This window comes from Panthera onca, chromosome X (assembly GCF_046562875.1).
Source record: "Panthera onca isolate mPanOnc1 chromosome X, mPanOnc1 haplotype 2, whole genome shotgun sequence".
Lineage (NCBI taxonomy): Eukaryota > Metazoa > Chordata > Mammalia > Carnivora > Felidae > Panthera > Panthera onca.
The window spans coordinates 63277531-63297571 of NC_138357.1; the positions used below are offsets into that span (position 1 = coordinate 63277531).

The 20041-nt window shown below is 33.8% G+C and overlaps 1 protein-coding gene across 5 annotated transcripts in view; it reads left to right on the top strand.

Annotated features, from left to right (window-relative positions):
* BRWD3 (bromodomain and WD repeat domain containing 3) overlaps positions 1-20041 on the top strand; it is a 241550-nt gene that overhangs the window by 12005 nt on the left and 209504 nt on the right. For all 5 annotated transcript variants that reach the window (XM_081793975.1, XM_081793970.1, XM_081793972.1 and 2 more), the window contains exons 5-6: positions 1362-1512; positions 3070-3168. In XM_081793975.1, the coding sequence (XP_081650101.1) occupies positions 1362-1512; positions 3070-3168 (250 nt within the window). The remainder of the gene's footprint in view (positions 1-1361; positions 1513-3069; positions 3169-20041) is intronic.

Sequence of the window (20041 nt, forward strand, 5' to 3'; positions counted from 1 at the left end):
TGGTGGTAATATACTGATGATACAAATATATATATGTGTATGTGTGTGTGTGTGTGTGTGTGTATTTGCATTTATTGTTCATTCTCTCCCTCACCCTTTATGTCAAGATGAGAATGTAGATGTTCTTTTTATCTGAATATTTTTAATAGTCTAGTTTTCTGTTTGCTCCTTTATTTTTTTATGTTTTTAAAGTTTATTTATTTATTTTGAGAGAGACAGAGATAGCACAAGTGGGGGAGGGGCAGAGAGAGAGAGAATCCCAAGCATGCTCCCCACTGTCAACATTGAGCCCGATGCAGGGCCTGAATCCATTAAACCATGAGATCATGACTTGAGCTGAAACCAAGAGTTGGACGCTTAACCGACTGAGCCACCCAGGCGCCCCTCTGTTTGCTCCTTTAAATAATTAGGTATATGAAACACATCATGGACTTGAACTTTAGCTTAGATTAAAAAAATGAAGTTTTGTTGTTTCATTTTCTCACTCCTGTCTACCTATGTTAACCATCTTCAGAAATTTGCTTGTGTGTTTTAAAAATGAGTTAATGTTGCAATGAATTTTAAGTATATATAGCTTAGTTGTTTAGAGCATAGTATTTATAAAATCATTAATTGGATACTGTTTTAGAAACCAGTTAACTATTTTTTAGGAAAACCAGTTCTGCTTTATTAAGCAGATTTGGGATTTGGGTGAGAGTTTGGTGCAAGTAATAACTTTGCCTTCTTATCATTTATATAGAATCTAGGTCCTTTGATTTTTGATCAGTTCATCACTAGTGAATAAATCAAGTACAAGTAGAGTTTACCCATTGTCTTTGTACTTTAATTTTAGGCATGCTCACTTTTGCTGTTTTGCAACACTTATTTCATAAGATTAACAGCTAAGCAAATGATTTAATCAAGGCATGTAAAAGTAAGTTTGAGTGCCATATCATTTAAATGTTACCATTTAAAATTTTTTTTAACATTTATTTATTATTGAAAGACAGAGAGACACAGAGCATGAGCAGGGGAGGGGTAGAGAGAGGGGGAGACATAGAATCTGAAGTAGGCTCCAGGCTCTGAGCTGTCAGCAGAGCCCAACACGGGGCTTGAACGCACAAACTGCCAGATCATGACCTGAGCCGAAGTCGGTCGCTTAACCAACTGAGCCACCCAGGTGCCCCAAAATGTTATCATTTAGATGTGCTTAATTTTTGTAGCTCTTTCTTTAATTTGACTGAAGTATTAAATAGTTAAAATATTATTTTCCTTATTCTTTATTTAAAAATTGCACTTTGTTCCATGATGAAATAGTTTGTTAATGGACTAGTTATATTTTTAAACCAAATTGGTTTTCCTGTTTTATTTATGCTTTTTAGGTGGCAGCCAATGCACACATTCCTCCAGACTACCTCCTTAAAATTTGTGAGCGGATTGGCCCCTTACTAGATAAGGAGATCCCTCAGAGTGTTCCTGGGGTACAGACATTACTGGGTGTTGGTCGGCAGTCTCTGTTACGGGATGCCAAAGGTAAGATTTTCACAATTTTTAGAGGAAGGAGTGGAGAACAGCATATTTTTATGTTAAGTAAATGTTCCCATGCTTTTCTAAATACTAATTTTCTTCTAGTTTTTCTTATTTTGACAATCTTATTTTTATTTTCTTAGTTTACAGGTAAATATTTAGAGGCCTAAAAGAAGCCCTCTGCTGTAAAACAGTGAATACAGTAGAAATAAACAACAATATAGAATCTTTTTGTAATCCTGTGGAGTAGAGATGTTAAAAGATCACTGCTCTGATTAGTACAGTATTAATGCTTAATTCATTACGTTTTAATATTTTTAAGTATTATAAGTCTTTATATCATCCTAATCACATTGTATATTTTATAACAGGTAAATGAGAGATGATATGTAAAAATTCACATATGATATATTAAAATTTTTATAATTAAAATATTAAAAAATATGTAACTGTTCAATAATAGTGTTTCTACTCCCCTGTTTTGCAGTCTTTGAAAGATTTTCCCTAAAACATGTAGAGTAGTATTTTGTGGACATAAAAATGTGAAATTAGGCATTAAGGATGTCTGTTAGTATAATAAATACTTCAGGTCTAGCAACCAGGTTACTTCTGTTTTGTTTTATTAGCATAATGTTTTCAAATTCTAATTCACAAAGGTAAATAGTTTCAAAAATACCAGTTTTAAACATCTCATTTTGTAATTTAAGGAAATTCTTCAAATCAGTTGATTTGGAAGCTTTCAAGAGAATAGTAGAATGTTTTTGTATCACAATTGAATTATTCAGAATATTTCATATTTGCTTGAGTTTTTTGACATAAACATCAAATACAAAAAACACAGCTATTCATAGTCTGTTGTCATCTGATATGCAATATTGTTACCTGTTATGGCACAATTGGCAGGTACCCCATAATGTGAGTATGCACCAAGTATAAATTTTTCTGAATTCTACCTGGAATACTTGTGCTGTAGTCATAACCTTGCTTATATAGTTTTATATGAGTAGAAATGTATAAACCTAAAGATCAAGAAAAACTTAAAACGTTATTAATCCATGACATATTTGCATAAGATTCAAATACATGCGTAATAAAAGTTTTAGTTCTAGATCAGTGCAGAAGTAAAATACCCTGGTATATATTAAAGTGTTGGTGTTTCCCAGTGATAATATAGTTTAAAATTTATCTTTTAATGTTCATTTATTTTTGAGACAGAGCATGAATGGGGGAGGGTCAGAGAGAGAGGGAGACACAGACTCTGAAGCAGGCTCCAGGCTCTGAGCTGTCAGCACAGAGCCTGATGCAGGGCTTGAACTCACAGACCATGAGATCATGACCTGAGCCGAAGTCGGAAGCTCAACCGACTGAGTCACCCAGGCGCCCCTTAGTGATAATACAGTTTATAACATGTTTATTAAAAATATGCATGTTATCTTTATTGTGGTGTTAATAGTTAAAAATATATTCCAACAAATGAAATTGAAAACAGACATTTACCTCTGAGGTACAATTAAAAAAAACACTGTTCTATTTCTTGACTAACGTTTGAATCTTTTTGTATAGACTGTAAGAGTACACTATGGAATGGGTCTGCTTTTGCAGCTCTACATAGAGGCAGACCTCCAGAACTACCTGTAAATTATGTGAAACCTCCAAATGTGGGTGAGTAATGTCCATGTGAGCTATAAACATATTCTTGATTTGTTTTTTCCTGAACTCATTATACTGCCAAAATTAAATTTGAAGTGTGAACGAACTGCTTACATTCTTGAGGAGTTTCATGGTTGGTCCAACTTTTTTAAAGCATTTTTACTTAAATCAAATATAATTATGGTTTTGAGATTTTGTTTTGTTTTCGTCTGTCCTTCCTTACTTCCTCCCTTCTTCCCTCCTCCCTTCCTCCTTTCCTCCTTTCTTCTTAGCAGAAGCATTTCCTGTTTTATATAGTATAGGTTTTTTTAACCGTATGGATGTTTATTTATATATCTATGTGCTGAACTTAAAGGTTTTATATGGAACTATGTAAAGATAGCTTTCCGAACAAAACATAATACATTCTGCTTATATCTATTTACTAAACATATTATGATGTGATAAATTTTGTCTTTATTAAAACAAATTATTAACTTTTTATCTTTATTAAAACAAAAAAATCACCCTTCCCACTTTTAGTTTACTGAAATTCACATGTTCCATTCAGATTATTACTGAGACATTTCTGGCCAGACCCATTATGAAGAAATACTAGTAGTGGTTTCCAAGGAGATCTAGCTACAAAACCATTTGTACTAAAAGTTAACTCTTAAAAAGAATGAACAAAACCATACAGCTAGATGAGTAATTGCCACTCTGTTTCCCTATTTTCTCACACTTCTAAAACATTATTTTATATAGTGCCTAGTGCCTAGACAAAATTCCTTAAATTCAAATTGAAAAATAAAAACTTAAAAATGCATGCTATTTTATATAATAAGCTTATAGAAGTTACTTACCCCAAGAGATTAAACAAATTTAGGCTAGAAATAATTTTAAAATTTACTTAGGCAAGTTATTGATAAAGATTCATAAGGGTTATTAAAGTAAATCGGATACTTTGGTGTACATTACTAGCAATATTTTTCCATAGCCTGGATGTTCTTGGGTGAAAAGACTACTGAGTTGGGTCTAATTGAACATGGCATTTTTAACATTTTTTTTCATTTTCAGGAATGGATTGTTTATAATTTTCCAGTGTTCACTTTTCCCTTAAAGCTTTATTCATAATTCATTTATTGACTTGAATTAAAATAGCTTTTATTATTCATGTATTTATTTATGTTCAAAAGATACAACATGTATATATTAAGTTTATTTATTTTGAGAGAGAGAGAGCATGAACAGGACAGGGGCAGAGAGAGAGAGAATCCCAAGCAGGCTCCGCACTGTCAGTGCAGAGCCTGATGTGGGACTCAAACTCATGAACCACCAGATCACGACCTGAGCTGAAGGTGGATGCTTAACTGACTGAGCCACCCTGGCACTCAAAGATACAGTATTTTTTACCACGCTATCAACATTATTTGTAATGTTCTGTACTTCCTTCAGTGGTCACATGTAAAATGCTGAAGAACAGCATTTAGAGTATTAGGTTTTCCATCTTTTCTTTAGTGTTTTCTTCCCTTCCCTTTTTAAAAATTATTTTTAACTATATACATTCAAATTTCTTCTGGTTTTAGATAGTGAACACTTTGCATTCTGACTTAGATCACTTTGTTATTCTTATTCTGACTTAGATCACTGTGTTACTGTTATTGCTTATAAATTTTAGTGTTCCTGGCATTGATGCTTTCACATTCTTAAATCTACTGTTATTTGAAGAGAAGCTATTACAATAGAGATAATTCAACCATAATGCATTTCATGTAGTATATACCAGTAAAAATATTTAAGTTTAGGATATTTAGAATTCAGAACCTAGTAAAAACTTAGAGGACGGGACTAGAAAATTAAGCAATATGAATAAGATGTCTTTTAAAATTTCTGATTTGAGAGTTTTCTCATTCTGGGATATCGTTCTGCATAGCTACTTTATAAATTTTATTTTTATTCTTTATTTATTTTTGAGAGAGAGACAGTGAGACAGAGTGAGAGTGGGGGAGGAATAGAGAGGGAGACACAGAATCTGAAGTGGGATTCAGGCTCTGAGCTGTAAGCACAAGGCCCAACATGGGGCCCAAACTCACAAACTGCAAGATCATGACCTGAGCCGAAGTCAGACAGTTAACTGACTGAGCCACCCAGGCACCCCTAAAACTGATTTTAAAGCAGCTATGCAGGGGTTCCTAGATGGCTCAAGTCAATTAAGCATCCGACTGTTGATTTTGGCTCAGGTTATGATCTCATAGTTAATGGGTTTGAGTCCCGCGTCAGGCTCCACACTAGCAGTGTGGAGCCTGCTTTGGATTCTCTCTCCCTCTCTCTCTGCCCCTCCCCTGCTCGCTCTGTTTCTCAAAAATAAATTAAAAAAAATAAAATCAATTATTTTCATAGTTTCTCAATGTAAATAAAAACTTAAGGTAATCTTGAAAGTTTAATCAACCAATCTTAGAGCTTTAGTAACACCATTTTTAATAGAAGTGTTCCTTGGTCAAGTAAATGTGGGAAATACTGATTTTACAAAAAGTATAGAAAAAAATGAATGTATGTAGGGCTGCTCAGAGTCTTCCATATGCTAAATGCATTGTGAATCACCTTATGGGGAGCATTTCCTAAATAATTTGATAGTGGAGACCCTTTTCCCAAAATGCCTGTAACATTCTGAAAATTTCCTGGGAACAGATTTGGGAAACGGTTATAAACCCCCGTTTACAGCAGAAAAAGCCAAAGTCCAGAGAAGTATGTAATTGGCATAAGTTATACTGGTTGCCTTCCTGTTTCCACAGCATATTTCTTTGGTGTAACAGATCTATACTTACAAAGCCCCAAAAATAGAAGATTAGCCATTATTACTTTTTTGAAGTCAGGTGTCTTATGGTATAATTCATATAAAATAAAAATTTTCTTTTTTAACTGTATAGTCCAGTGAGTTTTGACAAATGTATACATTTGTATAACTAATAGCACAATAAAAATGTAGAACATTTCTGTCACCTCCTAAATTTCCTCATGTCTCATTGCAGTCTATCCCCTGCCCCTCCCTCAACACCTGGAAACCACGAATCTCTCTATCCACTCTACTGTTGCCTCTTTTGGAATTTCATCTAGATTAAATAATAAGCATGTAGCCTTTTGTTTATGTCTTATTTTTCTTAGACCTAATGCTTTTTTGATTTATACATGTCATTTCATGTATCAGTAATTTAGTCCTTTTTATTACCAAGCAGTATTTCAGTGTATGGATATATACCATGATATGTTTGTCAATTCATCAATTGATGCACATTTGAGGTGTTTCAGATTATGGCTATTATAAATAAAGCTGCTATAAACTTTCTTTCTGGAGCATGAACATCAGTTTTTATTTGCTTGGGTAAATATCTAGTTAATGGGATTGTTGGATCATATGGTAAATATAGGTTTAACTTTTTAAGAAGCTGCCAAATCATTTTGAAGGTGGCTGTCCCATTTTGTGTTTCTACCAATAGTGTATAATTTTAGAATTAGCTTTTCAATTTCCACAAAAAAAATGACAAGGAATTTTTTGGGATTACATTGAATTTGTAGATAATTTGGGAGAAAATTAACATCTTAACAACATAGAACCTTATAATCCAGGAATATGGTATAATTTTCCATTTATTTAAGTCTTCTATAATTTCTCACAGCAGTATTTTGTAATTTCTAGTGTATAGGTTTTGCACGTCTGTTGTGAATTTTTTCCCTAAGGATTTCACGTTTTTTTGGTGCTATTTTAAATTGTATGTTTTAAATTTTCAATTTCCAGTTGTTCGTTGGTAGTAAATAGAAACTTTTTTTTTGTTTTGTAATTTGACCTTGCTAAATTCACTAACCAGATCTAATAGCATTATTTTTAGATTCTTTGGGATTCTCTGCATAGATGATCATGTTCTCTATAAGTAAAGACAGGTTCACTTTTTTCTTTCTAATTTTTCCTGGCTTATAGTTTTTTCTCTTCCATTATTGAACTGCTAGTGCAATGGTGAATTGAAGTGATGAGACTGGACATTCCTGCCTAGTTCCTGATTTTAGGGGGAAAGCAGGTAGTCTTTCACCATTAAGTATGATTGTAGATACCCTTATCAGTTGGAGGATGTTCCTTTCTGTTCCTACTTTGCATAGAATTTTTATCATAAATAGATATGTCCCACTTTTAATTTTATCCAGTATAGTTAGACTTATACCAGTTATTTCTTAGGGCTTATTTTACCTGTTATTTTATGTAGAATAGTGCTACTCAGTAGAACTTTCTGTAATAATGGAGATGTTCTATTTGGTGCTATCCAAAACAGTAAGCACTAGCCACATGTGGCTGTTGAATCTGAAGAACTCAATTTTTAATTTTACAGAATTTTTAGTAATTTTAAAATCTATAACCACATATGGCTATTGACTACTGTAGTAGACAGTAAAATCTAGAACAATATGAAAACCAGTAAGCAGCTTTATGGATAGGTACATAATTTAGTAATAATGTATTGACTAATGATGCATTTTATAAATTCAACCTGGAATGTTTTCTACTTTTGTACTTAGAAACTAGCTTTTCCTAATTTGATTTTAGTAACTCACTTCAAAGATCATATTGTGCCACCTCTTTCTAATGAGTTTCGCAATTATCTTTGGCCAAAAACAATAAAATCTTGACCTTAGCTGGACTTTCCACTGTATTGGATTATATATTCAAATATTCAGTATTCCCATCCTTTGTGCAGTTAATCGATGATATTATTTAGTAATTTAATGAAATGGAGGTGAAGGAGCATGGCATAGCATAGACTAACTACTGTAATACTTTAAGTATATGTGTACGTAAGTTTACCAAGGGTGAATTTCCAAATCCTTATAAGGAAAAAGCAAAGATGCCTGTGATATTTACACTATTATAAAGTCTAAGTTCCAGTCATACCATTTCATTAGCTGTATGCCTGACTAACCAGATTGGTTTTGCATTGTGCCAAAATTAAATCAAAGGAAGAAAATTGAACTAAATTCAAAACAATATTAATACCTAATGACAATCAAAAGAATCCTGGAACATATGTAATTAATATTTGTAGTATTATTTGAGATTTTGCACTATAATCACTAAATATTATTGTTTCTTCATTCCTTTACAGATTAGTATTTATTTTGGAAACTTTGTAGTAGTTGCACTAAAATTTGAAAATCAAATTTCACACAAATACAACTCTACTGCTGAGCTGGTTTTTCAGTACAGAAGTAATTTCAAAGTCTGTTTCATGTCCATTTGAAATGAATATTTGGAAGAACTACTATTATAGTTATTTTCCATCATGGTAAAAGTTTCAAAAATTTTTCTAATTATTATATTCTACTAAACAATTTCCATAAAATTATCCCTAGAAATGGCAGCAGGATGGCTTGTCACTGTAGTTTGAGACTGACATTTTACCCAAGGAACAAATAATGCATGCTTACCTTTCTAAACTGTAGGGCATGATATGACAAGACTATTTTCAAACCTTTTTTTTCTTTTTTCTTTTTGAAAAATTGATATATAGCAGTGTCCTATAATTTACATAGTAGGCCTTTTATTTATATTGTATACAGCTCAAGAGGCTTGCATTAACTTTAAAGCCAAATTAATATTTATATATTGCCATAAGCTTCCATTTAGCATTGATTGGCTCTTGTTATTGGCCATTCTATGGTTATATGTCACATTTAAACCCATAATTCACTTGGAGGTGGGAAACTTGCCTCTTGTTAATATGGAAGTGTAAATTGAAAGGAAGTCTAATTTAAACTTTTTATTTGGCTGAGGTGACTGAGTTTCTGCCAGTAATATTTGTCCTCCTCTCTCTCTTATTTTATGCAGTTCTTATCTTTTGCCCATGGATCACACTTTTGCCAGGCCTTGCTTTCATTGCCTCCTTCCCTTCACTTCCCTTTCCTCCTTTTTGTGTTCACATAATTGCATGAAACAAGTTGATTATAAAGTCATTACATTTATGTGTCTGGAGAGGAACAGGGGTTTCTTGTCACACCTGCAAGTAATTAGAACTGGAACATAAACTCAGAATCTTTTATATGTGCTACATTATGAGTGCTCACTAAATATTACATGAATAGAAGTAGAATAATTGCTGCCACATGGAAACCTAAGCATCCCTTTTAAAGGCAATGATACGGTTTTATACAGCTCATGAGTTTCTCATTTCTGTCCATTTCTGGAGTCAATATTGTGTTAATATTAGGATTAATAATTTGTTTATTTGAAAGATAAGCAGCTTTTAGTTTGTAAGTATCAATATCATCATGTAAAAAAAAAGAATTTCTCTATTCCTATTTTGAACATTCTTTCCCTTCCTCGTTATTCTTTGTCATTCCTTCAGCTTTTTCTTTCAACATACACCAAAGTATTCTAGAAGAATCTTTTAGTATTTGTTTTATGCATTTTACTTGGTACCTTATAGAAATAGAACTTCATATTTATAGTTCACAAAGGTAAGCTATAAAACAATTTCAGATTTGTTTAGTTGGAGGAAAAGTCAGTCTACAACGTTTGTGTATACTAGCCAAGTCAGGTTAAATTGTTTAGAAGATAGTAAAATAAAGATTTAGGGTATTTATTCCCAAACTATATTAAGTGAACTTTGCAGAAAGGTTGAATGGAATTAGAAATATTGTTTATTTGCTATATCTCACTTAATTATCTTAGAAATAAGGCATTCAATGATCATCAATGCAAATAGTGTGTGTAGGACTTAGTAGTGTAATTTAAATTGTACTGTGGATGGGTGTTATAGGGTGATAATGGCATCAGCCTTAAAGACTGTAAAGCTGTTCTGTGGGTTTAAGGTTTCAGAGACATAATTTGATCCATAGTAGCATCACATCCATGAGAGAGAAATAATTCTGTTGTCTTATGCTTTTTACTAGTTACTTATGCTTTTTCAGGTTTTATTAAAATTTGTTTTTGCTCTTTTTCTGGCTTCTTTCATGCTTTATTTGTTTAGTTGTTAGAGCTTTTTTTAGGAATTGAATCAAGCTTCACACAGAATATATTACTAGTTATTGTAAATCTAGAATTGACAGTGAATTTCACAAGTCACTTTTCAAGGTTCTGGAAGGAGGATTTTCTTAGTTTATTGTCCTCTCTACTTATAGGAGCCATTATGTTCAAGTGCATTTTAAGCAATCAGAAGGTTGCATATTTGCTATCATTCTATTTTCTGATGAAAATTTTGAAAAATAAAACTACAAATGTTGATCAAGTGACTTTTTGTAAAAAAGATTAATCCAAGATTATTTTAGCCCTCTTTAAATATAGCTTAGTTTCTGAAAATTGTTTTATTTGAAAGATGATATTGATAGTGATGGGTGTGATGTTAGAAGCCTGATTTGTGAATAGTAGTTCTTTTTGCTTTATGTGTATAAAGCCCCAAGACTGTTATTTGGTTAGCAGTTATTTGCTGAACCTCTGATACTGTTTTTGATTCAGTCTTAAGCTTTTGCTGAAAGCACCCCTGCTCTACTTCATCCTTCACCCCACCCCCACATTCTTGAGGTTTATCTTTGAGGTAGGTGTGCAAATTACTATTGCTTAGAAGTTCAAAACTTTGCTTTATTGTTTTGAGGTTGTTTTAGTGGATTTTAACACATTTCTCAATACTATAGGCATCATATTACAATGTGATTTTGGTAATATCCTTTGTCCTTCATTCCCTTCAAAAGGCTGACCTAGCAAAGTCAAGTTGAGATTATTCTTTAAAATAGCTAGACCCACTATTTTCCAGTTTTACTGGTAGTGAGTCACATTTAAACTCTCAGGGTTGTTTATGGCTTCTTTGGATATGAAGTTAGCCTGACCTATGGTTAAAATAATTCATTTTATCTTTCAATGCCACTTAAAGAAGAATTGGAAATATTCTGCTTTCTTATATAATCTGTCTTAAAGTTTAAAAATGAAAAGTTAGAAAATGATATAAGGATTTCATGAACACCAGGTGTAGTACATTATTAGATTGTAGGTGACAGGTAAAATTGCTTGAGTTATGTGAATCATTTATATTAAAAATCAGATAATACCACTGATTTGTAAACTTTTGGTTTTATCTGGAGCTTGATGCCAAGTTAATAATATACTAATTCTCCCAGTAGATATGGTAATTACCTGGCTTTGGTTAAGTATTGTATCTCTTAGCATCATTGCTCAGATATTTTCTGTGATATAAGCAGTAGAATTCAGTGAGTTCATGTTGGTAGTGACAGTTGCTTATGGTTCATCATATTCTTGTTTAAGCCCAGAAGTGTTCTTCCTTAACCATGCATTAGTCAGTGAGCATTTGGACTGTTACCATAATTTGGCTGTTGTAGAAGATGCTGTTATAAATATAGGGGAGCATAGGTTTTAGCATTTTTGTATTCTTTGGGTAAATATCTAGTAGTGTGATTGCTAGGGTAGGGTATTTCTATATTTAATTTTAGAGGAACCTCCATACTGTTCTCCAGAGTAGCCGCACCAGTTTGCATTCCCACCAACAGTATAAGAGGGTTCCTTTTCTCCACATCCTCACCAATACCTGTTGTTTCTTATGTTGTCAATTTTAGCCATTCTGGCAGGTATGAGGTGATATTTTATTGTAGTTTTGATTTGCATTTCCCTGATGATAAGTAACGTTGAACATCTTTTCATGTGTTTCTTGGCTATCTGGACGTCTTCTTTGGAAATAGTCTATTCATGACTTCTTCCCATTTGCTAAATGGATTATTCTTTTTTGGGCACTTACTTTTATAAGTTCTTTAAATATTTTGGATACTAACCCTTTATCAGATATGTAATGTACAAATATCTTCTCCCACTGCTTTAGTTTTGTTGATAGTTTTCCTCACTGTGCAGAAGCTTTTTATTTTGATGAAGTCCCAATAATTTATTTCTGCTTTTATTTCCCTTGCCTCAGGAGACAACTGGAAAGAAGTTGCTACTGCCAGTGTCAAAGAGGTTACTGCCTGTGTTCTTCTGTAGGATTTTTATGGTTTCAGGTCTCACATTTAGGTTTTATTTCATTTTGAATTTATTTTTGTGTATGGTGTAAGAAAGTGGTCCAGTTTGATTCTTTTGCATGTTGCAGTCGAGTTTTCCCATTACAATTTGTTGAAGATACTGTCTTTTTCCAATTGGATATTCTTTCCTGCTTTGTTGAAGATTAGCTGACCATATACTTAACAGTTCATTTCTGGGTTTTCTATTTTGTTCCATTCATCACTATTTTTGTGCTAGTTCCATACTGTTTTGATCACTACAGCTTTGTATTATAGCTTGAAGTCCAGAATTGTGATGCCTCCAGCATTGCTTTTCTTTTTCAAGGTAGCTTTGACAATCCGGGGTCTTTTGTGTTTCCATACAAATTTTAGGATTGTTTGTTTTAGCTCTGTGAAAAATGTTGATGGTATTTTGATAGGGATTGCATTAAACGTGTAGATTGCTTTGGGTAGTATAGACATTTTAACAGTATTCTTGCAATCCATGAGTATGGAATACATTTACATTTCTTTGCGTCATTTTCAGTTTCTTTCATTAGTGTTTTGTAGTTTTCAGAGTCCAGGTCTTTCACCTCTTCGGTTAGGTTAATTCCTAGGTATCCTATTGTTTTTGGTGCAGTTGTAAATGTGATTGATCCCTTAATTTCTCTTTCTTCTGATTCATTATTGGTGTATAGAAATGCCACAGATTTCTGTACATAGATTTTGTATTACTGAATTCATTTCTTAGTTGTATTTTTTTTTTGTGGTCTTATGGATTTTCTATAAAGAGTAACATGTAATTTGTACACAGTGAAAGTTTGACTTCTTCCTTGCTGATTTGGGTGTCTTTTATTTATTTGTGTTATCTCATTGATGTGGCTAGGACTTCTAGTACTATGTTAAATAACTGTGATGAGCATGGGGATCCCTGTCTTGCTCCTGGTGGTAGAGAAAAAGCTCTCAGCTTTTCCCCATTGAGAATGATGTTAGCTGTGGGTTTTTCATATATGGCCTTTATGATATTGAGATGTTTCCTCTAAACCTACTTTGTTGAGGGCTTTTATAATGAAAGGATGTTGTACTTCATCAAATGCTTTTTCTGCATCTATTGAAATGATCATTTTTTTATCCTTTTTTTATTAATGTGGTGTATCATTAGATTGGTTTACGAATGTTGAACTCCCCTCCCCCCCGCTTACAACCCAGGATCCTACTTGATCATGATGAATGATTTTTTAATGTATTATTGGATTTGGTTTGCTAGTATTTTATTATTTTATGTTCATCAGGGATATTCACCTGTCATTCTTTTTTTTAGTGGGGTCTTTATCTGGTTTTGGTATCAGGGTAATGTTGGCCTCATAGAATGAATTTAGAAGTTTTCCTTCTTTATTTTTTGGAATAGTTTGAGAAGAATAGGTATTAACTCTTTTTTAAATGGTTGGTAGAATTTGTCTGTGAAGACATTTGTCCTTATACTTTGTTGAGAGTTTTTTGATAACTGTTTCAATTTCTCTGATGGTTATTGGTGTGTTCAAATTTTCTAGTTCTTCCTGTTGCAGTTTTGGCAATTTATGTTTCTAAAGAAGAATTTATTAATTTCTTCCAGGTTGTCTAATTTGTTGGCATATGGTTTTTTATAATATTCTCTTCTAATTTTTTGTACACCTGTGCTGTTGGTTGTTATTTCTCCTCTGTCATTTTTTATTTTATTTATTTGGGTCTTTCTCTTTTCTTTTTGATAAGTCTGGCTAGAGGATTATCAGTTTTATTAATATTTTCAAAGAATCAACTTCTGGTTTCATGATCTTTTCTACTAGTTTTTGTTTGTTTGTTTGTTTCTATCATTTTTTTCTGCTCCAATCATTGTTATTTCCTTCCTTCTGCTGGCTTTAGGCTTCATGTGTTGTTTTTCTAGCTCCTTCAGTTGTAAGGTTAGATTGTTTATTTGAGATTCCTCTTACTTTTTAAGATAGACCTGTATTGCTTATAGACTTCCCTCTTAGGACTGCTTTTGCTGCATCACAAAGGTTTTGGATTTGTGTGTTTTGATTTTCATTTGTTTCCATGTGTTTTTTTTTATTCTTTGATTTTCTGGTTGATTTGTTCATTGTTCAGTAGCATGTTGTTTAACCTCCATGTATTTGTGGTCTTTCCACATATTTTTTGTTCTGATTGACTTCTAGTTTTATAGCATTGTGGTCAGAAAATATGCCTGGTATGATTTCAGTCTTTTTGTACTTGTTGAAACCTGATATAGGATCTACTATGTGATCTGTTCTGGAGAATGTTTTATATGCACTTGAAAGGAATGTGTATTGTGCTGCTAATTAAATGTTTTGCATATATTTGTTAATTATATCTGGTCAAGTATGTCATTCAAAGCCACTGTTTCCTTGTTGATTTTCTGTTAAATCTGTCCATTGATGTAATTCGGACATTAAAGTCTCCTACTGTTATTGTCTTATTATCAATCAGTTCCATTATGTTTGATATTAATTGTTTTATATACTTGGGTAGTCCATGTTGGGTGGATAAATATTTATTATCATAAATCTTTCATTTATTTATTAAAAAATATTTTTTTAATGTTTATTTATTTTTGAGAGAGAGAGAGTTGGTGCACATAAGCGGGGGAGGGACAGAGAGAGGGAGACAGAGGTTCTGAAGCAGGCTCCCCGCTGACAGCAGAGAACCCAGTGTGGGGTTTGAACTCAACAAACCACGAGATCATGACCTGAACTGAAGTCAGTCACTTAGCTGACCGAGCCCCCAGGCACCCCTATTGTAAATCTTTTAAAAGAATGTAGTCAGCATATGACAGTTTATTAATTGTATTTAAGGGCATTTCTGTGTGTTCTTTGTTCTTAGTCTGTTGAGTTGAAAATCATTTGTTTCAGCTTAGAAATATTTTCTGACACCAGTTCAAAGTTCCATGTCCATGTAAAATGATTTTAATACAAACAGATTTTTCTCCACTGTAACTAGAGAATAAACAGAGTAGACTTATGGTCTAAGAACTCTGATGTGGTGGTCATTTTAGGATAATCTTTAAATCTGGTGAACTTTCCAGTAAAAACCAATTTTAGTAGGGACAGAGTTCCTGCTGATACTGTTCAGTATCTTTTGTGGGAAGATTGAAGTACATAATGTAGAATTTTTGCTGTTAAAATTAATTTTTCGGGCTCATAGCAGAATGTATTTTGTATAATATCATTAAAGTAGATAGTTGAAGAGTATGAAGAATACTGAATTGGAATTAGGAGATCTGTATTGAACCTAGGCCCAACCATATTTTGGCTTTGTGATGTTAGATAAGTCATTTAGTTTCTCTGGTCCTTAATTTCCTCATCTACAAATTGAAGAAAATGCTTTCCTTCGTTCTCACAGAATTACTGTGAACTCAAATGAGATGTCTGTGGAATTAATTTATTAACTTTACAATGTCATACAGATGTAATTTGTAATTATGATATTGGGTCACAAATCCTGATAATGTTAATAATAATAACTCATAGATTAAAGATATGATATTTGAGTTATCTTTGTGGAAATATTGTCTAGTGCACATGAAACTATATTAAGGTACTACTTTAATATCTAAAGTTGTGTCATACCTGCCCTTTGACTATAAATGTAGTGCTCTTGCAACAGAATTCTCAGCAAAGCAAATTATATATATTTCCTGGTTACCATAGTAGCACCTCTTGTCAACCATTATAGGTGCTCTGAGATATTTATAATCCTCATATTTGCTCTCAGTTTCCCAAATAGTTTCCAACCTCTGATTTATGTTTAGAATCATAGTTTTCACATTGTTATGTGTATTTAAAAATTTTTAATATTTATTTTTGAGAGAGACAGAGACAGAATGCGAGTAGGTTAGGGGCAGAGAGAGAGGGAGACACAGAATCCAAAGCAGGCTCCAGGCTCCAAGCTGTCAGCACAGAGCCCAATGTGGGGCTCGAACTCACAGAGCTGTGAGATCATGACCTGAGCTGAAGTCAGACACTCAACCGACTGAGCCACCCCGGCGCCCCTGTTATGTGTATTTTAAATAAAACATGAGAGAATATGGTGGGAATTGGTAAGCACCATTTTATTCAATATACTTTGTGGTCAACCTATATCACATTATAGCCCCTTGTAAATGAGTAGTGGTATTATTCAGAAGAGAATTGCCTGTTTGATAAAATAAGAGCCTCTGGTTTGCAGTGAGTTATGTGACTGGAAAGGGAGGTTGTGGCCCAATTATTCTGAACTGTCCATGCTTGGAGTCTACAGAATTTTTGGATAAAGGGCTGGATAGTAAAAGTTTTTAAGTGTTTATTTATTTATTTATTTTGAAAGGGGTGGGGGAAAGTGAGCGGAGGAGGGACAGAAAGAGAGGGAGAGAGAATTCCAAGCAGGCTCCATTCTGTAAGCACAGAGCCCAATGCGGGGGCTCCATCACATGAACTATGAGATCATGACTTGATCGGAAATCAAAAGTTGGATACTCAACCAACTGAGCCACTCAGGCACCCCTGGATAGTAAAAGTTTTTGGTCTCTGTTGCAACTTCCCAGCTTTGTGGTAATGTGAAAGCAGCCATAGATAATATGTAAATGAATGAGAATATAGTTGTTTTCTAGTAAAACTGTACTTACAAAATCAGGTGGTGGGCTGAAATTGGCCCATTGCCTGTAATTTGTCAACCTCTGTTCTACACTATATAAATGAGTTTAGATTTTATCTTGTAGATACTAAAATACCATTGGATATTTTTGAATAGGAAAATTTCATGATCAGATTTTCATTTTGGAAAGATAACCCAGGTGGCAGAGTAGGATAAATTGGGGAGGAGAGAGATTGGAAGAGACAAGGAAATCAGAGGGAGGGCTATTACTGTAAATGTAGATAGGTGATAAGTATGGCATCAGTGGCAATAGAAGTGGAGATAACTGGATTTATTTCAAGCAAAATTTTGGAAGCGGGATTAATACAGGTTGGTTGGATATAGGGAATAAAAGAGGAAGAGTAAAAAATTACCTGTTAATGATAAAATTGAGGAGAGAGAGAATATAAGAAACTTGTGATGGAAAGATAATTAACTTGATTTGGGAAATCTCCATCTATGTTATATCCAAGTAGAGGGGATGGATGTTCATGAGGTGGTTGAAAGTGTGGGCCAGAAGCTAAGGTGAAAGACAAAGGTTAGAGATAAAGATTTGGCAGTAATTAGTATGTGATTGCAGGGGCAGCATGAAGACAGAAGAGAACGCTGGATAGAACTTAAGTCAACTATCAGTATTTCATCAAGAGTGAGTCAGGGTTAAAAAATAATACAAGGATCTAAGAAGGACAAGGTTTAGAGAGACAGTGGGAGGATCATAAGTGAGATCTTGTAAGTTACAAGAAGAGGATTACAAACTTTATCAATATTCCCTATAAAACTTTCTGACTATGAATTTAAATTCTGAATGGTTTTGGAAGTTTGAAGGGTAATCACAATTACTTAACTTTAAAAAAATAGTTTTTAATTCAGTTTAGCAAATATTTGAATACCAAATATAGACAAAGCCTGCCTGTTCACGGCAGACCTTGCTATCAAGGATTTTACTCTTTGGAGAGGTTTGAACAGATGCCAGAATACGATTGTAGTGTGGGGCATCGTCTCAGTCCTTTTCAGGCTACTACAACAAACTGGCATAGACTGGTGGCTTATAAACAACAAGCATTTTCTCAGTTCTGGAGTCTGAGTAGTCAAGATCAAGGCACCAGCAGATTCAGTGTCTGCTGAGGGCCCATGTTCTGGTTCACAGATTGTACCTTCTCACTGTAACTTCACACGGAAGAAGGGCAAAGGAGATTTCTTAGGCCTCTTTGTAAGGGTACTAATTCCATTCATGAGGACTCTGCCTTCATGACCTAATCACGTCCCAAAAGGACCCCACATCCTGGTACCATTATATTGGACATTAGGTGTTCAACATGAATTCATGGATAGGGGCACAAACAGTCTATAGCAGACGTATAAACTAAGTGATTTAAGGGAAATACAAAATGTAATAGGCATTCAGGAAGGAGACATGAAACTGATTGAGAGAAATAAGGAACAATTTTGAAGAATAAGTGGACTTTGAGGTGAACTTTGAAGGATTAATTATTACCTGAGGGATGGAACATTCCATTTAAGAGGATGTCTGTATAGGACATACAAGAAGGCTTATCTAATTTCAAATGGAAAATTAATGCTCTAGAGGAGTAGGAATTATGGTTGGATATTTTGAGAAAGGTGGGACCAGATTAATTTAACAAATACTTGAATGTCTTGCTTCCAAGGGATTGAGTTAGATCACTTCATGATGCATTAAACGTTAATCTCTATCTTTAAAATGTTTACTGTCTTATTAGATCAGAGATATTCAGAAGTAACTAATACAAGTACCATGATAAGGTCCAGAATTGAATTAGGAAAGTTCTCTTTTGATTGAAGTGATGGAGAAAGATTTCTTTAAGAAAGGCGGTTGTTTTAGGTTATGTCTGCAAAGTTAAGGAGGATATTGTTAGGCTAAAATATCAGACATAAGCATAAGGCTAAAGGAATACATAAGCAAATGTGCCAGGGTGGTAAACTGAGAAGTTGGTTTAAGTGTAAGCCTTGAGATTGCCTATGGTCTTAATCAGATATTATCAGTTTTGCTTATACTCATTTGAGTGTTTGTGCATAATTGCTTCTATAGTTTTATCACTTGTGTATTCACCTCGATACTTCAGATAGTTTCATCACCACAAAGGTCCCTCATACTGCCCTTTTATAACCACACCCACCTATCTTCTGCCTGTCTCTACCCACTGCCCCCGTCTTGTCAACTACTAATCCATACTCCATTTTTGTTCAGTTTTGTCATTTTAAGAATGTTAACAAATTTATTTTTATTTTTTATGTTTATTTTTGAGAAAGAGAGAGAGACAGAGCACAAGCAGGGGAGGGCAGAGAGAGAGGGAGACACGGAATCTGAGGCAGCCTCCAGGATCTGAGCTGTCAGCACAGAGCCTGATGTGGGGCTCAAACTCATGAACCGTGAGATCATGACCTGAGCCGAAGTTGGATGCTGAACCAACTAAGCCACCTAAGCGCCCCTATCATTTTAAGAATGTTATATAAATGGAATCATATAGTACATAAATTTATTTCACTTAGCATAATTATCTGGACATTCATCCAGGTTGTTGAATGTGTTAATATTTATTCATTTTTATTGCTGATTGGTATTCCATGGTATGGGTATACCACAGTTTATTTGTTCACCAGTTCAAGGACATCTAGGTTGATTGTAGCTTTGGGCAGTTACAAATAAAGCTGCTGTGAACATTTGTGCGTAGGTGTTTTGTTTTGTTTTGTTTTGTTTTGTTTTGTTTTGTTTGGGGTGTGTGTGTATGTGAGAGAGAGAGAGAGAGGGCCAGACAGAGAGAGAGAGAGAACATAAGCTTTCTTTTTTCTGTAAGTGTTCATTTCTCTGGGACAAAATCCAAAGAGTACAATTGTAGGTCATATGGTAATTACGTGCTTAGTTTTTTAAGAAACTGCCAAACTGTTTTCCAGAGTGGCTGTAGCATTTTACATTCCCACCAGCAATCTAATTTTTCCACATCTTTGCAATCTAATTTTTCCACATCTTTGCCAGCATTTGATATTGTCACAATATTTTATATTAGCTTTTCTCATGTCTGTGTAGTATGCTATATCATTTTGGTTTTAATTTGCATTTCCCTGATGGCTACTGATGTTGAACATTTTTCTTAGTGCTTATTTACTGTATATATGTCCTTTGATGAAATGTCTTTGTTTGAGTCTCTGACCTATTTTCTAATTGGATTATTTTTATTCTATTATTGAGTTTTAC